The 22,088-nt window shown below is 38.6% G+C and overlaps 1 protein-coding gene across 11 annotated transcripts in view; it reads left to right on the top strand.

Annotated features, from left to right (window-relative positions):
• The window catches only part of LOC306870136 (fibrosin-1-like protein), a 283,720-nt gene that overhangs the window by 244,297 nt on the left and 17,335 nt on the right, over positions 1–22,088 (top strand). For 9 of the 11 annotated variants that reach the window (XM_079417233.1, XM_079417238.1, XM_079417232.1 and 6 more), the window contains 2 exons: positions 19,529–19,898; positions 21,106–21,362. In XM_079417233.1, the coding sequence (XP_079273359.1) occupies positions 19,529–19,898; positions 21,106–21,362 (627 nt within the window). Of the gene's footprint in view, positions 1–19,528; positions 19,899–21,105; positions 21,363–21,981; positions 22,021–22,088 lie in introns of all 11 variants that reach the window. The other 2 variants (XM_079417229.1, XM_079417234.1) reach the window with 1 other exon arrangement.

Raw genomic sequence — 22,088 nt, 5'->3', positions numbered from 1 at the left:
CGCATTGGTCGTGCGCTTTTCCCTGTTAATCCACCGTTGCCTGCACACCCATGAAAACAAATTGACCCAACTAATTTATTATGAATAATATTTACAGTCCATACCGTTATCGTAAAGTATGTAATTCCAGATTAAGAGCCACGTCTGGTCGTCACACGTTAGGGAGGGGGGGTTTGTTGGATAAATTTCGCAGAGGATGGATGTTGCTCCCCCGCCACTGCCATCCCCTGGGAGCCGCAGGGTCGTTCTCTAAGCACTCATTATATGCTACACGGCTCAGGGTCTCCGTGTCGAATCGCTAATCAAGCACTCTGTCTGCAGGCCCACGATTCAATAGCCGTTGAGTGGCCTTTGTTCCTACCCGCTATTTGCTGCATGTCAATAAAAGTCTGCTCCCTGCTCCAGCCCCCCTTCGCACACGCCCTCCCCTCAGCCCTTCAGAATATAAAATGCACTCGCTTTTCTCCCCTCCTGCATGGGCAAAAAATAGAGGGAGGGAAAAATGAGTGGAGGCAAGTAGGGGTCAAGGGATTGGTGAGGGGGAGCGGTGTGTTTGTATGCGCCTCTTCTCCTCGGCCGAGGTTAATGCTGATGTATTGCTAACCTTAGCGCAGCAGTGTTTGTGGCCTCTTGCCCATTAAATAATGAATAGAAGTTCACCTTTTGACCAGCTAATCAGCTTTGCAGCTGTCGGATCGTGGAGCCACGGTCAGGGATGGACCGGCGAGAGCGGCCATATAGTTCAAGATTAGCAGCTAATATTAAACCCACCAGACATTGCGAGGGTTTCTGTAGCCTGTACGGGTGGAATTGGATTTGTGTTTGTTTGACAGCCTGGCCAGCTGTTATTGCGTGTAATCGTTCCACAGCTGTTTTGTCTGAGCTCTTATTGCGGTGCGGATAGTCATTTAGCCCTGCTTGTCATTTGATATTAATAAACACAAAAGGCTTGTCCTTTGTTTGGGTGATTGCTCATGCTTGTTTTACCTCCTCCGCCTCTTTAGCTCTTGGTTTACACGCATATTTGCATTTAGTCAAAGGTCTGGTCCATATTGCGACTTATTCTGTCCAAGAATGGTTTGTTAGACAGGAAGAGACCTGACTGTCTGACCAATATGTAAAGTATGTAAATGACTTTGCAGGAATATCAGGCGCCCACGCTCTGAAGCTTTTTGTAGATATATATTCAATTTGAACATTTCAGACGATGGACACTTCTCTTGGAGTCGGAGTGTTTCGTAAATGTCGTTCGGTACCACTTGGCTCTGAAACAGAACTGCAACTTCAGTTCGAACGGAAGAATGGCGTTCATATCTCTTTATTATTTCCAGCTTTTATTATTCCTCCCCACCATCTCGGAACATATGACCATTTGTGGCTCGTGTGTGTGTGTTTTCCTTTCATTTCTGGAAAGCGAGTGTTATGAATGTTCCTCTTTATTGATAGCGCTAACCCTGTTTGTGTAGTTCTGCCTGTCAGGAAGATGAAAATAAATAGCGGGAGCGTGGAGGAGATAAAACATGTGTTTAATTATTAATTGAGCCATTACTGACAGAGATTGCCTTTTTGATAAAAGGCAGGAAGCTGCTTCGGGGGTAGAAAAAGCAATTACTAAAGCCATCTTCCTCTTCCTCTCCGCCCGTCGTTTTGCTCTGTGCAAACAGAAAAACACACCCTGTCGACCAACCTGCTCCATAAATTATTTGAATATCCTTTCAATATTTATGATGATTTAAATTATGATTCTGTTGTCATGCTCTATTTATATGAATAGGCACTAGAGCCATGCTATACTACTATGGACGTAGCTGTTATCTAAATGGGCGGGAGTTGTTTTTCATAACACATTTCTGAAAATAATATTACATCTCGACGTTTTCGTTTCCCGTTTCAATTAGGTCAATTTTGTCGACATCTGGCCATTTGCTGATATGCTAGATCAGTTTCTGTGCATTTAAGCTGACTGTGCATGGGGTATTGATATTGTTGCTTTCATTTGGAGAGATTCTAAACCAGGGATGGGCAACTTCGGTCCTGGAGGGCCACTGTCCTGCAGAGTTTAGCTCCAACCCTAATCAAACACACCTGCTTGTAGCTTTCTAGTGATCTTAAAGAACTTGATTAGCTGGTTCAGGTGTGTTTGATTAGGGTTGGAGCTAAACTCTGCAGGACAGTGGCCCTCCAGGACCGAAGTTGCCCATCCCTGTTCTAAACCATAATTGATGAGACATAACCTTTCGAATGCCAATATAAATACCTTGGCTGAGAGCTTTGCAGGAAGTGAACAGTGTCTAGAGGATTTAACAGTATACAAAATCACGCGTGGACCGTATCTCACCCCACAAAAATCATTGTTGCACTATGGAATTATTTTTGTAACAGTCAAGTATCCCATAACATATTTTTTAATGCAAAAAAAAAAAGAATGTTAACACTTTAGTATAGGGACCAATTCTTACTATTATTTAGTTGCTTATTAGCATGCCTATTATTATAAACATATTGGCTGTTTATTAGTACTTATAAAGCACGTATTCTGCGGGACCATATTCTACATCCCTAATACCTAAACTTAACAACTACCTTACTAAATATTAATAAATGTTGTAGTTAATGGTTTGTTAATAGTGAGAATTTGAACTTAAAATAAAGTGTGACCAAGAGACTGAATATTACGCAAAAGTTTGGAATTATTTATTTTATAAGATTTTTTAATTGTTTTTTAAAGAAGTCTCTTGTGCTCAGCAAAGCTGCATTTTTCTGTTTATATATATATATATAATTTATTCAATAAATATACACTGTATTGCTATAATTTTGATCACATAAATTGAGTACAAGTAAAAAAAAAATGCATCAGTTTTATGCTCATCATAGTATTTGTTGTACTACTTTTAATTTATGCTTATTTAGATCATTAAATAATTTAATTACAATAATGAGAATCCCCATTGAGGATAACTGGTAAAACAACCAGCTGCATTATGGAAATTAGACTTTTTAGGGAAAATGTGCTTATGAAAGTAACGTCATAATATACACAAATCTTAACCTGTATTTTAATTGGACACGCTTTGAAAAGATTTGCTAGACCTCAGTCATTTAATAATAACATTAGGTGCTTGTGTAGAAAGCTGAGGAGCAGCCGTCCCTGCTTCGGCCACCGCAAGAGAAGCCATTGTTCCGTAGTTGGACAGGCTTCAAGTAAGCATCTTTCACCTCTCAGTAAGCTTTCCCTGGGCTAAGCCTGTCCTTACCCTGTGCCACGGCCGCCCTGGGACCAGACGGTGATGGAACAGCGCTCTTGAGATGATCTAGGAGCCCTACAGCGAGGAGAGCAGCTTGTGAAGTTGAGGTCAGGCCTTCTCAGGAGCCTGCCTGCATTTGCGCAGGGTAATTTTAGCACTCGTGGGCCAGCTAATGACCGGTTTCTTTCAAGAGTTGATTGCTGGAGCTCGTTTAACTATCCCCAGTGTGATCATTCCCGCTAGGGCTGGGATAACCATCAGTCTAGCTGCAGGGTAGCTGCATTTTTGTGAGAGAGAGTATGTTTTTTATCAGGATAGGCAGTGAATATCAAATATGTACGCTTGGCTCTTTATCGCCTGTTTGAAGGAGATGCCAGGATGAGATTTTTAGCATTTTGTTTCATTGTGTCCTGCGTTTGAAGTCAATGCTATTTGCAGAGGACGTTGTTATCCTCGCTTGCAAAGCCAGATGGTTGTTGCTTGTGGCCAAACATGAAGCTTGGATAATGTTCAGTCACTGACAGAGACGAATTGCTAGACTGGATGGATATTGCAAACACGCTTGTAATGCATTCGACATTTCGGGAACCGGTTCAGAAGGATATTATAAAGACCGGAATTATGTGGCCGAGCGCAGGAAGGAGGTTAAATGAACAGAATTCCATGACCAGGAAGAATGCAAAACCGCTGCCATGCTTGTTGGAGTACAAAGGACTTAGACAAGCTTTAACGTGGTTGCGTTATGTCATGTAAGAAGTGTTATTCAAGTTGTTCTTTCACTTTAGCAATGCTATATGTATTCGGTGCAAGTACAAACACATGCTTCCGTACGTTTAGGTAACTCTGTTATTCCATCTGCATTCATCACGCTGAAGTCTTGCAGCTCAGAGAGACGGTTTGTGAGGTTAAGCTAATTAGCCCTGAAATCAGCACATGGTAGAAAACCGCAGAGGGACTTCGTATTGTACGTTCAGACGGTCATTAATCGTTTCAAGCTACGCTAAGGCGCAAATACCACTCAAAAGAGAAGGAAAGAAAAAATGTATAAATCCCAGTCTGTGTGGTCTTCTATTAATCAAACAGGCATCTGTTCCCCCTTGCGCCGAGCACGGGATAGGCCTCTTAACAGCCTTCCTCTCCAGTGGCCCCATTCAGACCCAGAGTGGCTGTTATTTTAGCACCGCGCTGGAGAGCAGCGGAAGAGTGGGACGCTGAACCCCGCTGATGTGTTGCCTCGCTGGGAGAGACCGGATAAGAGGGTCCCAGGAGTGGATCTCAACTATGAAGAGCCATTTAGAGGTAGACCTAGCTGCCTCTTCTAGGTGTGAGGGGGCATGGAGGGCCACTGTGGCAATAGATGGAGAAAAGATGAGCAGGTACAGAACAAGTCCTGCCTTTGTGCGATACAACCATTGGAGTACTCGTGAGTTTTGTAACGTTATCTTAAAGGTGGAGTTGAAATTCTGAACCACTAGCATCACCAACATATTTTCCTGTATTATTTATATGTAATTTGAATTCAAGCCTGTTTCCAAACATAGTGTCTGCCACATTGTATTTATACTTTTCTGAGAAAACTAACCCAAATAGTTTTCTTATAGTTCTAAACACATTCAATTTTAATACATAGTTTTATTTATATATAGCCAGGTTTTTGAGTTAAACTGGTAATGGGAAATTTAAATTGGAGTAACAGAAGGAAGAAGAAAGAATTCAACAAATGTAATGCATTCTGGGAAATGTAGTGTTCTTCCACTTGGGTTCACATTAGTTTTTATTAATCGCTTGTTGTTGTTTTTATTATTATATGTAATAAAATATATGAATGACATGATTTTTTTGGCTTTCTTTGAATTTCAGCTCATTTTAATTTTATACTTTAAATACCTAGTTACATTAGATTGTTACATTGTTTTTAATTGCAATTGCATATCCTTTTTTTTTTTTTTTTTTACCTCAATCCAGGAATTGAGTTAGATTTTAAAAGGCTCAATTCAGTTCTAAATCCTACATAAACCTGATGTGTACATGAACTCATTGCATGTTCTTTGCTGGAATGGACACCCTAACTTTTATTTTTTCCTCATGAATCCAAGATATCTAAGATAAATACATTCAGCTCAGGTCTGAACCCCTGTAGCACTGAAGAGGGTGTTGGATTATGGTTTCTTCTCTTGAGGTATGATTGCAAGTAAATTGAAAGCATGTCACAGAGCACAGTTTTGGTCTACGTCCACATGGGCAGCTGAGGTGCTTTATTATCCACCCGAGGCTATGGATTTTCTTTTACTAACAGCCTGAATTTGAACCAGGAACAGTGAGAACATTAATATGGCCCAAAGGTTCTTCAGCAAGAATGAACCACCTGGGTCTCCCTTTCAAACCAGCTTTAAAATGCTTCTCTTCTGGGAGGCTTTTAGCTGGCCTATTTGCACTTAAACACTTCTGTAGAAAACGTAGATGGACCTCTACTTAAAAGGTTGTGTTTAGTATAGTCATGGACAGCAATCTTTGAAAAGCTATACCTCATGCATTCTGCCAAAACATTGACAACGTTTCGTAAAATATAAGTTTATATATTGTGCTTATATATAGCATATATAAACTAGATATGCACTTAGTTTAAATAGCATATCTATAAAAAATACTGCTATTTTCACTTGGTGTAAATAGAATCCATCGCTAAAAAAATATGCTATTTGCACTAAAAGCCGCTGCCTTATCCTTAATATATAATATATAAATATTCATATTTTATTTCATGTATTCCATTACAAGTCTGTCCGAAGTGGCATATTCTGTGTCTGTATATTTATTCACTACACTATGACCATAATAAGGCAGTATGTTGTTTCTTTGTGTGTGTATGCAAAAGAGCTGTAACAGGAAATTAGAGGAGACATGCATGTTTGAGCGGGTCCCCCTGAGCGGTGCTGGAGGTCAGGAAGAGGGCCTGTCTACATTAGTTTTACTGGCACACCTCCAAAACCTTCCTTGCCCCTTCAGACTGCCTTTATTACTTCCCGGTACTGCTTAAAGTCTATTCAGATGGGTTAAGCTCAGGCTCATACATCATATAAACCCTGGTCAGAGTAGACGCCATATTTACTTTGATGCAAACAAGCATGGCTGAAGTACAATAGGTTCACTGTTGTAAAACTTTTCTGAATGTGTATGTTATTACGTAAACATCCAATAAAAATGTATTAACAACTGTGACAGATTTTTCAGATTCAGAAATGAAGACTTGTTCTGATTTATTAAAATAACAAATTTATTTGTTAATCAGACTGTACTGGTCATGCTGTTATCCGTTATAGTCTTATAAATGTCTGCGAGATGTTTGACCCTCGTTTGTTGAGAAACACTGTCATTTATTTTACCTCAATATGTCTGTCTGCAGTGCTTCTGTTAAGAAACTAAACTGACACTCATTGCATACCTCACCCCACGCCGTTCTTGCATGATTGAAAGCGCCTAAAAGTAGTGTGTGTTTGCTAACCTGATATTTCCCTGCAACCTTATCCCAGTGTCAAACCCACCTGAGGAGTCTCAGCAAGAGGGTCTCAGAGCTGTAATTTAGCCCCTGTCTACATGAAAGGACACGCTTGGCTATTGTAAACACTCAGATGTGGCCTCTTAAAACAGTGTCATACAGAAGTAATGCATTTCAGAAAAGGACCCTAGACCTCCTCCTTTCATAATACTAGTGTTTCAGGGTCATTTTTGTTGGCCTGTTAAATACAGAACCTTTTTTGGCAGATACTAGTCCCCAGCCTACCTGAAAAATAAGCCTTGAAGGATATAGATTGAATGATAAGATTGTAGAGTGACAGTGAACGTTTTGTTTGGGGTCATTTCCCCCTTCAGTAAAATGAAAAGAGTTTTTCCAGTACTCTCTGCAGAATATTGTACAATCTTTCCACCTGTGATGCAATCTCAATTTCATCAAGTGTGGTTTTCAGGCATTACAATTTTTGAAGGAAAAACAACACAGTAAAACATGCCCTGTATGGTCTTCAATGGGACGTAATGCTCTTCAAGCATCTGTGAAGGATTTTGGTGGAAGAGAGCAATTCTTTTATGTGGAAATATTCCAGGAATGGAGGTAAACAGTCCGTACAATGAGATCTCTAAAAAAAGACGTCTTTTATCCATGCCTGGGTCTGATCAAACCGTTGGTCTGACTGTTACTTGACCCGTGTTCATGTCATGTTCTTTCTTAATACATTTTTTTTTTCCATAAAGTCACACTATGAAAGATACAATCAGCTCTGCTTAAAGCCGATTATCCAGTTTAATTTGGCGTGAAGATGTCGAGATATTCTTCGCCTTGAGATGGCGGAATTATTTCATAATAAAGTCACAAGGCAAGTCATTAGGGAAGAAAGAAAAATCATAAGACATTTGAAAAACATGCATGGGGTCGTCCACATGTGCACCTTCTTGTGAGGCGTGCGTGCAGGCGTGTACGCTAACCAAGCAAATCGGTTTCCGTCCAATGCTCTTTTCTTTTACTGGAAGCGGTTAAGTGAAAAAGCACTTGAGAGAACATTATCCGAATGAAAATATTGACAGTATGCCTTTACACCACCTTGCCACTATGGCCACGACGTCAAAACAAGAAGTCCGGTGTGACGGGTTGAAGAAGGCCTGTCAAACTGGGATTGTTCCTGCGAGTTCACCGTGATAGGAAAGCCAGTTCCAGGTACATAAAAAGGGGGGCAAGAAAGCACAAGAGCTCTTTCAGACCCATGTTATGCTGCTTGGGCCGTTGAATGATTCCCATTCATCCGTTTCCTCTTCCACCGAAAAGTAATCAGTTACTCGCTGAAAGATGATATTATATGCACCTAATGTCATACGGGTCTGAAGCAGGTTCATGCCTGATAGCATTGTTAGAGAACACCTTTATTTGTGCTCTCCCATCGCAAAATGCTTTCGCCCATGTTGTTTGGCCTGTTTTTTGTTTTTTTTCCCTTTTCATTTGCTTTTCTCCTCCTGTTTCACCTCCTGCTTTTCTCTGTGGCCTGTAAATCAGGAGAAAAGCAGCTGGCAGTGCTAATAGAGGATGCTCTCCTGCAGGGTAACAAAGAGGTATTGTTGGGTTTGTAAGGGCATTATGCAGCTAAATAAAGCTGACATGCTGAGGTGGAATTATTGCTCATGCTGAGCCTGGCGCTGCCCCGTGAAGCGAGGCTGAGAGTTGGCTGGAACGAAACCAGAGCCGGAGAACCTGAGAGAGAATGGGCTGCCATTCCAGAATGCTCCATAATGACGCCTGTTCTTCTAGTCATCAGTTCTTGTGCTCTTCCTGAAAGGAATGTTGCTTGGAGTTATACCAATGGTACTGAGTAGACATGCACAATATTCTGGTGCCATATTGTGTTGTTTTTACATTTGTATTATTATTGGCTCTTATCTAAAATATAACTAATCCAAACCCAGCTTTGAGGTTAATCTAATAAGAACCCAAAACGTGGACTGACTGTGTGGCCATTTATGGGTGCTTCTCATATTTCGGCTTTTACTCCAAATGTCAAAGGCAGAGGAATCGAGATTTGTCTGTTGTATTGGCCTGCATACGACTGAGTCTCCACTGATTCCAACACCCTGCTGAGCCGTAAGACGAATCTTTATTAGAGCAGACAGCCATTGTCTGCAGTCATCTAGATAATTGCAGTGCTGGGTCCTCTTCACTAATAAATCCAGACAGCTGCCGTCGTGCCTGCCGCGTTTGCCAACCGTGCAGCTCAAGCTAATTAATGAAATGATGAGCCGTTTGGGCACAACGTGGTACCACACAAACAATCTGGGACGCTTGGAAATACCCAGCCCACATCAGAGGCGCAGATAGATTAGAGAAGAGCTTGTATTTTTCATCGCTGTCTTAAAACCCAATGTTGCAGAAGTACTGCATACTGTTAAAGGAATATAACTTTTTCATCCAGAAAGCAGTGTTGTTGTTATTTGCTCACCTTCTTGTTGTTCAAAATAAGTATGACTGACTTTTTTTCCCACAGAGCACAAAGGAGAAAATATGAAAACATGCTCTTCTTTAGCTATAATGAACATGAACATGTGTTGTTATTCATTGATAGTCTTCCCCTGCAGTGATATAATAATAATAATGAATAAATGAATCATTTAGACTGAATCAATTCATTGAAAAGATTTGACTCAAAATGATTTGGTCGCAAATCAGACCACTAGTTTTCTTATGAGAGAGCTAGACTGGTTGATTTTTTTGTATAACCATTTCAGTTCGTTGCTTCAGAATTCATATGGACTACCTTTATGATACTTTTTGAAGCTTAAAGTTACATTCATTTCAATTGCATTGAAAAGAGTGACCAGCAGTCTTCAGAGTTTCTCATATAGTATTTATACAGGTTTAGAACAACATGAGGTTTAAATTTTTGGGTGAATAATGTCTTTAACATTAAATAGTTTCTATGGACTCAATGAAGTCTAATTTTTACCAGTCTTCTTTCTGTCCGTCAGTAATCACGCATGACTTGAAACAGGATGGCATATGCCGTCTGAGCCATATGGGCACAGTGTGAGTCTGTTCCCAGCATGGGGAAGCAGTGGTTCATGGAGGGCACGGAAAGCTTCCAGATCTCTGAAATGAACAGTGGGCGCTCACAGATTTTCTGTGTGGGCTTCACCAGCCAACATGTTGCAGCTTAACACCCGGCGTGCTCTGGTGCCACCTTGCCCTGTCCCGAACAGAGATGGAAATAGAGGACCGATGTCTTCGCACCAGCTGTCATTGGCCCTTAAATTGTCTTGAAACGCAAAGTCTGTTTTCGCTTGTCTGTATTTCTCAATAGGGATGGGTTTAGAGGAGCTTCAGCTAAACTTCTAGAGAAATACGGTATGTGCTTATGCATCTTTTGGGCAGCTTATACAACAGTACTGTGACATGATAACTGCATATAATACTACCCAGTGATGTAAAGCAAAACATATGCCATCAGGGGTACAGCACTGTAAGAGAGTGTGGCCTACATGCATATTATTTTTGTTTTACATTTAATGTCTACTGGTCTAAGTTTGGATTTTTTTTTTCTTATGCTCACCAAGGCTGTCTTTATTTTAAATATTATTAAAAAAAAAAAAAAAAATAAAAAAAAAAATAAATAAATAAATATATATATATATATATATATATATATATATATATATATATATATATATATATATATATATATATATATATATATATATATATATATATATATATATAATAATAATATTTTTTATATATATATATATATATATATATATATATATATATATATATATATATATTTGTTTTTTTTTTTTTATAATATTTAAAATAAAGACAGCCTTGGTGTCTTTATAATAATATTATTATTATATATATATATATATATATATATATATATATATATATATATATATATATATATATATATATATATATATATATATATATAATATTATTATTATATATATATATATATTTTTTTTTTTTTTTTTTTTTTTTTTTTTTATTATAACATATTTTAAAGTGTAATTTATTCCTGTTATGGCAAAGCGGATTTTTCAGTTGAAATTACTCCAGTCTTCAGTGTCTGAAAGTGATCGTTCAGAAATATGCTGATTTGGTGCTCAGTTAGTATTGGTAGTTGGTTATTAATTTTTATTGCTTTATATTTTTGTGGAAATCCTGATACATTATTTTTGTGGAAATCATGATATATTTACATGATAAAAATATACATATTAATTTATATACATGCATATTTAATAATTTATATTTTTAATTTAATAATTTATTTAATAATTTATCATGTGTATTACCATGTGAAATTAGGCAAAAACATTTTAATGTACAATAGAAGTCATACTAAAATATTATCTCAAAAGAAATGTCAATACCAATATGGTCACCAATATATTGTAAATCTCTAGATGGATGTTTTTCCCTATAAATTAATTCATCACATTTTGACAGCTCCGAGACAATATTCAGGCTTATCATCAACATATATGAAGCCAAAATCTCTTTCATCAGCTAGAGGAACCCACCCAGTTGTGATTTAGATGTTTTGGCATTCTCTGTTGTTTGTTGGCACAATGAAATGCAGATCCCAGTGGATTTGACTGGTAAAGAGGAGAGAATTTCCTGTCTGGATGCCGCTAATCTGTGAAAAGATGACAGCTCTGCATGCAGCACCTGTTCAGGAGATAAATTCCTGTGTCTTATTCTGTTTGTTGACTTCATCAGCTGGAGGCGGCTTTTAGTTTGTTACTTGAGGTTTTATTTCTGTTTTTGTGCATGAGTATTAATGTTTATTTTTTGGCGCACAGTGTTGATGGAGAGATATACCGCAGGTTTTGCAAGGGAAATGAACTCACAATGTGTAGCGTTAGGCTTGAGTTCTCTCGGCAGAAGGCAGCGTGGTGTGTGAGTATTTGCAATAAGCATCAATGGCCCCTGGTCATTTGAGAGAATTTGCATCCCCTGCTGCCTTATCTTAAGACCCTGTTTGCATATGAGCTGTTTTTATTATAAAACAGACAGATTAAGACGTAAATCCATAATCTCCCATTTGCATGTGCAACAGGAGACGGTTGAGAATATTGTTGTAAGGGGGGTGGGGGGTATCTAGTCTGGAAATAGATACAACTGCGTCGCAGTTCATAGTGTGCAACATTAGGATTAGTGTGTCTCGAGCGTTATGTCGAAAATAGCGTGTTGTTGATGATGATGTCTTGATTGCTTTGTATATTAAAAGTATGCATGCATGAATGCTTTGTGCTAATATTAACAACAATGCCTTGCACTGCAATAGCGATATCTATCTATCAATCTATCTAGTTAGTTCAACGACCCATCCGTCTATCGTTGTATCTATCTGTCGTTCTATCAGTCGTTCTGTCTGTCATTCTGTCGATCCATGTTTCTTTAAAGGCTTTAAAAAAGTTTCGAACTTTCAAACAAGGCTTTGTCGAGCCAAGATTTTGTCTTTAAAAACTTTGCTTTTCTGGTTAAATATTAGGGAAAACACCTGTGAAAAATCATTATAGCAAATTCCTTCAAAACAGTACATTGGGGCATATTTTTAGAGCATTTAGAGGGGTTTTTCTTAGTGTAATTTCAAATTAGGATTGAGTCCTTTTTGTTGTTTTTCAAGATGAATTCAAATTCTGACATTTAAATTTAAAAGGTGTTGTCAAATCCAATTCTAAATGTGACCCTGGACCACAAAACCAGTCTTAAGTCTCTGAGGTATATTTGTAGCAATAGCCAAAAATACATTGTATGGGTCAAAATTATAGATTTTTCTTTTATGCCAAAAATTATTAGGATATTAAGTAAAGATCATGTTCCATGAAGATATTTAGTAAATTTCCTACTGTAAATATATCAAAACTTAATTTTTGAATGGTAATATGCATTGCTAAGAACTTCATCTGAACAACTTTACAGGAGATTTTCTCAATATTTAGATTTTTTTGCAACCTCAGATTCCAGATTTTCAAATAGTTGTATCTCGGCCAAATATTGTCCGATCCTAACAAACCATACATCAATGGAAAATTATTTATTCGAAAAATTGACACTTATGACTGGTTTTGTGGTTCAAGGTCACAAATGATGCCCAGCCCTGCAAGACACACTTTGATGATTTTGTGCCATTACTTCCCTGCTATTTCATACTGCCAAAGTATGAACTGTCCCATTACTAGTGAAATATGTACTTAAGATACAGTCATGAACAAAATTTCAATTTCCTTGCTATTAGTTACACGACTGTCGATTATAAGTAGACTAGAAAAGTCACTTATAAAATGAGACACTTTTTCAGAACCCTGGAAAGAATATTCTCTGGAAGCTACAGCCATCTGTCTACACTTTCTTCATGTCGGTGTGTGTGTGTAACGGCTTCAGTACTGCAGCTCTCCAGATGTTCCAATACGGCTGTCTGAGCCTGAAATGAGGTCAGAGGTCAAGGATATCTTAGTGGGACAGCTGTGGGGCGATGCTGGGGTCACCCTACCTCTGCAGCAACCATCCGCCATGAGTGTGCACACCCCTACCGACACTGCTAGTGGTTTCTACCGCAGTAGGCACGTGTTGAGGCCAGAGTCCCTTGAGGGATTGTACCATGAGAGAAGCAGCAGGGTAGAAGATAGATCAATAGTCTGCCGAAGTGTCATCTGGTGAACAGGGATGCCAACACCTCCCAAGGGAGTGTCACTCCCTCCTCAGAAAGCGACCTTTGACCTCCACAAATCTGTGGGTGTTCCTTAGTGCGCTCTTGTCTGTGTGTCTAATAGCTCTGCTGTGATTTCACTCAATCTTAAGTGGCTCTTTTGTTGCCTGTTCTATGTTACACAGTGAAAATGCTGTTCTGTTTGAAGCTTGAGAGCACTGTAAGGCATAAAATGGCAAGAATTGTAGTCCTTGTTAAATTATTTAAAATTGTTACCAATGCTACTTAGCATTACTATCTTCTTCCTCTGTCCTCTTCCTGCTCCCCTTCTTCCATTCTTCTTCTTTATAATAAAAATAATAGCTTTTTTTATTTTGCTGCACCATTTGTGCTGTTATAGCACACATTCATTAATTGTTTAATAAAATATTTATGATGATAGTGATAATAATTATTATTGTTAGTAGTATTATCTTAATAATAATGACAATAATCATGTTTATTTTGCTGCACCATTTGTGTTGTTATATGGGACCCTGGACCACAAAACCAGTCTTAAGTGTCAATTTTTCGAAATTGAGATTTATACATAATCTGAAAGATGAATAAATAATCTTTTCATTGATGTATGGTTTGTTATGATAGCACAATATTTGGTTTAGATGCAACTATTTGAAAATCTGGAATCTGAGGGTGCAAACAAATCTAAATATTGATAAAATCACCTTTAAAGTTGTTCAAATTAAGTTTTTAGCAATGCATATTACTAATCAAAAATTAAGTTTTGATATATTTACGGTAAGAAATTTACTAAATATCTTCATGGAACATGATCTTTACTTGATATGCTAAGGATTTTTGCCATAAAAGAAAAATCGATAATTTCGACCCATACAGTGTATTTTTGGCTATTGCTACAAATATACCCCAGCGACTTCAGACTGGTTTTGTGGTCCAGGGTCACATATAGTAACACAAGAACACATGCTTAATAATAATAATAATAATTGGTATTTGCTTGTTTATTTTGCTGTACGATTTGTGTTAAACCAAATATAAGTTTTATTTATTTATTCATTTATTTATTCCTGTGCTATTTGTGTTATGGCTATGACGTAATAAAATTGAGACACTTGTTAGAAATAGTTGTGGTTTAACTTTTCTTAATTAAGCAATCAAAATGATAATTTTTGCTTGGTGAACAATAAAGTGGGTGTTAATAGTCCATAGAAAGAGTCATATCTAGTGAATAAAATGGAATTTTGGGAGTAACCACCCAGCAGCACACTACAGGTGCATCTCAATAAATTAGAAAGTCGTGGAAAAGTTCATTTATTTCAGTAATTCAACTCAAATTGTGAAACTCATGTATTAAATAAATTCAGTGCACACAGACTGAAGTAGTTTAAGTCTTTGGTTCTTTTAATTGTGATGATTTAGGGTGCTTTCACATCTGTAGTTCGGTTCATTTGGTCCGGACCAAAGGCAAAAAATTATACATTTGTAGCTATTTTTAGCCGTTTTGGTTCCTTTTCACACCACACTGTTTGCTCTGGTCCGAACCAGCTGAAACGAACCAAAATGCAGTCACGTGACAACATCCGCTTCACTTGTTGGCTAGATGAGTCTTTGAACGCATTCCCTAAACTGCTTTTCGATTGGTCAGAAAGAGCGTGCGGGAAAATTCCAACGGTGCTCCCGGAAGTAAACAAAGACAGGAGTAAAATGCAGCTGACAGCACACTGCTATTTTGTGGCTCCGCACCTCCTCACAACCCCAAGTTTGTCCGCGACCTGCCATGCTAAACTGCAAACTGTCAATAAACACTTCCTCATCCTATAATGCACAGCGCAGCTAACTACGGCAGCTGGTTTAGTCCAAAAATGCGCAGTTCTTTTTGCGGTTGGGTCTGTTGAATCAGCTTTGCTTGACAGTATTCTCAAGCTTGCAGTCATCCCTGTTGCTTGTGCACCTTTTCCTACCCAAATTCTTCCTTCCAGTCAACTTTGCATTTAATATGCTTTGATACAGCACTCTGTAAACAGCCACAGCTTTCAGTAATGACCCTCTGTGACTTACCCTCTTTGTGGGGGGCGTCAGTGTTCGTCTTCTGGATCATTGCCAAGTCAGCAGACTTCTCCATTATTGTGGTTTCAAAGAACAAGAGATACCCAGAATTTATACTGTAGGGATGGTCATTAATTGAAACTCAAATATAAATATTCTAATATTTTGAGATTTTCATGAGCTGTAAGCTCTATTAATCAAAATTAAAACAAAAAAAACTTTTGAAATGTTTTACTTTACATGCAATGAATCTATAATATATGAAAGTTTAACTTTTTGAAATAAGTTACGATAAAAAAAGAACTTTTTCACGACATTCTAATTTATTGAGATGCACCTGTAGTAATAGCAATTAGGGCTGTCCTCTACTAAGGATTTTTCTGCTCTACTAGTAGTATGAAATGACCAGTATTTTAAGAGCAAGTGTCCGCACTGGCGCCTCCATCTGTCCTGCAGTGAGCGCGCTACTCTTCAGGCACAAGAGCGCACATTTCTCTAGGTTAACATTAGATTGAGCGGCCATGTAAAGTTGCTAATACTTACATATTTCAGATGATAAGCCATATTTGAGGTCGATGAATGATAGTCGAGCGTTTGGATGTCCTGCCCGATGTACTGTATTAGACCAGGGGTTTTCAAACTTTTTTTGTACCTAAATTATTTACTTGAAGTACCCCCTGAGATTTTAAGTAAATATTTAAATCATTTAATGGCACATTTGCATGTTTAACTTTCAAAACATTGATTTTGATCAGTTTTAAAGTTTCAGTAGTATTATCATAACTATTGTTATTACACTCAACAAATGAGTAAAATTCATATTATTGTAATTTAGAATGTAATTATTAGTTGTTGTTTTTTCCACAAGATTTTTTTTTTTAATACAGGGTTTCCCATAAGATAATTATTGTTGTACATTTAAGATTTTACATTTAGCCTATATCACATTTGTATAAACCTGTAACATTTATTTGCAAAAACTTTTCATTTAATTTAAAATTTGCTTTGTATTAATTCGTTAATGGTATACACTCTTAGGCATACCGTGTACCAACTAACGAACCCCCTGCAATTCCCTCGAACCCCACTTTGGGGAAACCCTGCCATAACGATGTGTTAGTCACAGACTGCATGACTTTGCCTGTGGATTTATTTATTTATTTTCTGCGACTAAGCGTCTAATAAAATTAGGGGGCAGCCATAATAGCAATACACTAAAACTAATTTGAACACCAGGCAAGCAACAATCTAAGACCCTAAAATAACAGTGGCAATGTTTGAATGGGTAAGCAGTAAAAATCTACTTCATTTACTCTGAAGTTGGTGTGTTGTGAGGTTTTGTTGTAAGCGGGCACAGTAAATCTATCACTGACCTTGGTGTTGGATAATGAGGTCTTGTTTGTCTCCGAGAAATATTTCTGCCTTGAGGCCTGTCAGTTGTCAGAAACGAAAGTTAAAGGAGTTACAAGTTTATTTGGCACCGTCTTCTCATTAAAAGATTCCTAAGGCAGAATTTCAGGGCCAACAGTCACAATATGGAATGTTTTGAGAAAATTGAAAGCCGAACATCTTTGTGGCAACTTGCCCTATCCGTATTCTGACATGTCTACAGTGAGGCTGACACGTTAACAATTTACCGCAACCAAAAATTGACAAGAATTTCGCAGGTGACAACCTCGGCCGTGCTAAGACGAGCACCGCCACTGGCAGCAGCGTGACATCACACCGGCTGCCCGACGCTCATTTCGAATGACATTGTGTCACATTTTGTGTGAAATGATTACGGCCACATTCCAGACTGGGAAGAAGTTCCTTCGTTATGTACAGCAGGCATCCAGACGAGCCGAGACATTCACAGGGCACTTTTTTAATGAGAAAGATGCCAAGCTTGTATGTCTTGTCCTGCCTGCTGGCTGCCATTATGGCCCATTAGAATCATCATTAAGAGAGAACGCAGGGCCCATTGTGCCTAAAGTGCCACGGACCGCTAGCTGAGAAGCCTGACTACCACTGTCCGCTTTCACCGCACAAACATGCCTTGGAGACATGTTTCCAAGGCAACGTCACAGATGGGCGACGTATTTCTTCTCTGTGCTTTGTAGGAAAAGGCAAGCAAGACGGGGTTATCCATGAGTGCATCTGTTTAGACCTTTCTGAGCAATTGGGTAGAAGTTCTCATTTCGTGCTAATCTTGTACGAGGCTCTGCCCTACAAATCCTAACCACTGCCGGTCCCCAGAAAACCCTTCAGAAGCCAACCCAGAGCTGCAAAGGCGGACAAGCTCCACCACCTTACTTGCTTAAAAAGACAGTTTTCTTTGTAAGAACACGTTCTTTTTGGGCTCATTTAGGAGGTGCGTCACATTCGGCAGGGGAGAAATATGTCAAGAACTCAAGCTAGCGTTTTTATCTCTCAATTATTGGTGTCCATTAATAATTAAGTGCTATGTTAATGCAGCGCAGCTATTCCATTAGCAGCTCCGGTCTGAGGTTTTAATGGCCTGGGAGAATGTGTTCTGCAGGCTTTCAAAGTCTTTGTTTGAGGTTGCACTACGCTGTTAGGAATGAGGACTGCATTAAATGTGCAAATTAGTGGCCTGTGGAAGATATTGTCTAAAATTACTCTCTACTTCTCCCCATCTTTCCCTTAACTGTGTTCTTTTCTAGCACTGTTGGCAATCAAATTGTGATTGGTGAAACAGGTGTATGCCAATACAGTGGTTTTTATCTTAAGACGATATGCAATAATTGGCCAATAGTAGAATTCTATACCATGATGGATGGATGAAAAAAAAAATGTTTTAAATGCTAAAATCAATATTATATTTCAAAGTATGAACAACACATTTTAATTTTAAGATTTGCTAATGATAATATTTACCAGTGTTATAGCCTGATTTATTCATTTTATTCTGTAAGTGGTTGATCAGTATGGACTTTTCCTTGGTAGTTTCTCAATCTTTTCAGTCCCTTATGATTCTTGGGTACACACAGTGGTCGACTGAAACGGGTTTGTCAATACTGATGTCTAGAGAGCAGATTGACCAGCTGGTGATATAAATATTAAATGTATATTTATATACACACGTATACACTAGCTACACTAGCTATTGGATATTTATAGATGGATTTTATGATGCACCATCCTTTTCTTAACCCTTGATTATTTTTCTGTGCATTTACATGTTGAATGACTATAGTCTGTAAAATGCTGAGTCTAAACGATTTTTTTTTCTTGCACTGTGTTCTGATTAACTGAGCAAGAGCAGTTCCTCTGTACAAAGACTCTGGCAGTGTCACCGAAATCCCTGGAAATATCTTGTGAGAAAGAGAGAGCAAGCGAGGGGGGGACTCTGAAAGGCCAGTATAAAGGGTGCATGATCCCTTTTCACAGCACAATTGAAACATAATTATTTCATGGCAGACTGTGTGCTCTGTAAATCTATGAATGGGAACGGCATTTAACTTTAATTAGCTCTGATTTATTCATTCTGACTGGATTGCTTGCAGAAAATTGGATCATCTGATTATAGTCAAGCATGAAAATGACCTGATTAAACACTTCATAAAACCCATGGAGAGAGAAAGAAATACGGAAAGAAAAGAAACCTGGGATGAAATGATAAAGGGGAGATAAGAAAGATGAGGCTCAGAGCGGAAGACAGTCAGACAGATGTGGATGCGTTTGGTGTCTTGGCGAATGCCAGCGTTATGCACAGTGAGTGAAGAAGGCATCGCAGCTGGTTTCTGTTCACCCTGCTGCAAACTAATGGATGGATTGGCAAACCAATCCCACGCTATAGGTTACATGTCGACAGCTGCGCCAAACTGCATGTGCATTTGATTTGAGATGCTCCCATGCACCTGAGCAAAATAAAACCCTATGGCACTTTCACTATCCTGTGGTGTGAACTGGCCTTTACAGCTACTGTATATCAATAAAAGCATATAAACTGCATTTGACATCTGAATTAAATACAGAAACAGATTTTAAACTTTCTTTGTGTCTCTTTCCTTCTAGTTACGCCAACGAATGAGAATCTCGTGTCCAAAACTTCCAGCTCGACCAAAGTGTCTGGACTTCAGCGTAGCCAGGAACAGAGTAACGACGTTTCGTTTGTCCCGCCGATCTCAAGTCCGACTCCAGCGTCGCCCCCTACGGGGTCTCCTGCCCCTGCTGCTGCGGCAGCCCCCGCGCCTAGACCGCAACCGATCTCCACGAACCCTCTCGCTATCAAGAAGGAATCTGTGCCCCTTAACCCCACCCCTTCCCTCCTGAGGAACCAATCACATTCACTGGAGCACAGAGTCCTGCCCCCATCACACCACAGCCAGCCAGTCATCAGTCACCATCATCATCCTTCGCCGTACAGCAGTCTTCACAACATCAGGTTAGTAACTTTTTTTTACAAAAACTTGTATAATAAATATATATATTCTTTGCTCTGTCTTTTGCTGTAGTGTGTCAGTAGGAAATATCAGTTTACATTTCTAAACATTCATTTTGCCATTATTTGTAATAATCCAGTGAGATTTTTGTTTGACAACAGCCAGTGCTCCACACAAAGATCTGATCTGATCATCGTCCAGTCTGTCTGGAATGACATGAAACTGAACAAACTGAGACAGACTAAATCCAGAAGAACTGTCTCCAAAATGCTTCAAGAAACCTACCTGCAAAGCTCCCTGAAAAACTATGCTCAAGTGCACCGAGGGCAAAAGCTGCATTAAACGTGAAGGATGGTTCCAATTTAATTTAGTTAAAAGATGTTAATTGATAAAGAAAATCTATTTATGACATTATTTTTGACATCCTCATTTTACAGCATTTTTACACCAGTTCCTATAACTTTTAACAGTACTGTAGCTTTGCAGGTAGGTTTCTTGAAGCATTTTGGAGACAGTTCTTCTGGATTTAGTCTGTCTCAGTTTGTTCTGTTTCTTCATGTCATTCCAGACAGATTGGACGATGATCAGATCTATGTGTGGAGCACTGGCTGTTGTCCTTGTGCAAACAAAAATCTCACTGGATTATTACAATTAATGGCAAAATGAATGTTTGGAAATGGAAACTGATATTTCCTACTGACACACTACAGCAAATGATAGAAATAACTGGCTTAAAACCATTTTTAGCTGCTGAAAATACTAGTGTTCGAATCATTTTGCCCACTGTTGTATATGCAGAGTTCAAATGCAAAAGCCTCTAAAAGCCATCTTGGTCAAAAATGAAATAACAATACTGAGTGAATGCTCTCCACACATAGTATATGTTCTTCAAGTACTTTCACTTCAAATGCGTTAAATGCCAGCCTCAACCCATTCAGAATTACCAGTTCTTACATTGAAACCTATACATAGAAGCCAGAAAGAAATGCTCATTTTAAAGAAACACCTCAGACGTACTTGGGGCTTTTGCATCTGAACTCTTCATATTTACCATTTTTATTTATTATATTTACATGATTCAATATTGTTTGTCACAACAAAAACACATTTAAATTTTTTATAAAACCTGAAAATTGACAGCTATAAAGTCATAAGCTGCCCTAATATCAATATTGTTTCTCATATACTGTTTTTCCTTTCTAATCACAGCAACAACCCTTCCACGCTTCCTCCAAAACACCACCTGCCTCACTCCCCTCATCACCTCAGCGGCCTGCCGTCTCCTGCTCCTCCTCTTCCTCTCTCCATAGCCGGTCTGCCCTCCTCCCACTACTCCCTTCACTCGCCCTCTCACCTTTCCAGCCATCCGGCCATGTTCGCCACCCCTGCTACACTGCCTCCTCCGCCCACCTTACCGACCAACAGCCTGGTGGTGCCAGGACACCCTGCCGGACCACCCTATCCAGGTGAGAACCCCTTCATTGAGATTTAAACTGTTTATGGCATAGTTAGTATGAGATTTGAGAATATTTTGGACAATAGGTTTCTTCAGTTGTGCAATATGACAAATTAATTAAAATATATAACTTGCATAAGGGTGTGTACAGGCTAGAGTTTGCACTGCACTAGAGACGGCTGCAAATTGAAAGTGTGAAAGATGTAAAAACTTGCACTTCGACATTAGCTTTTGCTTGCCCAATGAGAATGGAGGGTCCAGTTTTTACCCAGCTTATACCCATATATATGTATAAATGCACTAAGGGTATACATTTTTAACTTAGACCTAAGAAATGAGTGTATGATAAAAGTGAGAGAGAGTATGCGATTATATACATTGGATGAATTTTGATGAACAAACAGTTTTAAATTAGCATATTTAGTAGCATATTCAGTGTAGTGCTAGTCTTAAAAACAAGTTTGGTTCCCACAAATGCAGGGACTTTTCCTACAGTTCCTGTGCTTTAAATTGCTTGGTGTAAAACAAAAATTGCTTTGTTTGTTGACAAATAACCCATGTTAAAGACAGATTTATGGATAAAGTATTCAGTAACAACAGCATTGCTCTTAAATTGCATTCTTTTCAAGATGTTTCAAGAGCGAGGCGAAATGGGGCACGCATCAGAGGTCAGCATATGAAATATGTGACTTATATCCAGTTGGCCCATTTTTCTATCGTATATGATGCCTGTAAT

Source organism: Barbus barbus (assembly GCF_936440315.1).
Source record: "Barbus barbus genome assembly, chromosome: 5".
Taxonomy (NCBI): domain Eukaryota; kingdom Metazoa; phylum Chordata; class Actinopteri; order Cypriniformes; family Cyprinidae; genus Barbus; species Barbus barbus.
Note: the sequence above shows the minus strand (reverse complement) of the source record. Positions and strands in the feature narration are given on the sequence as shown.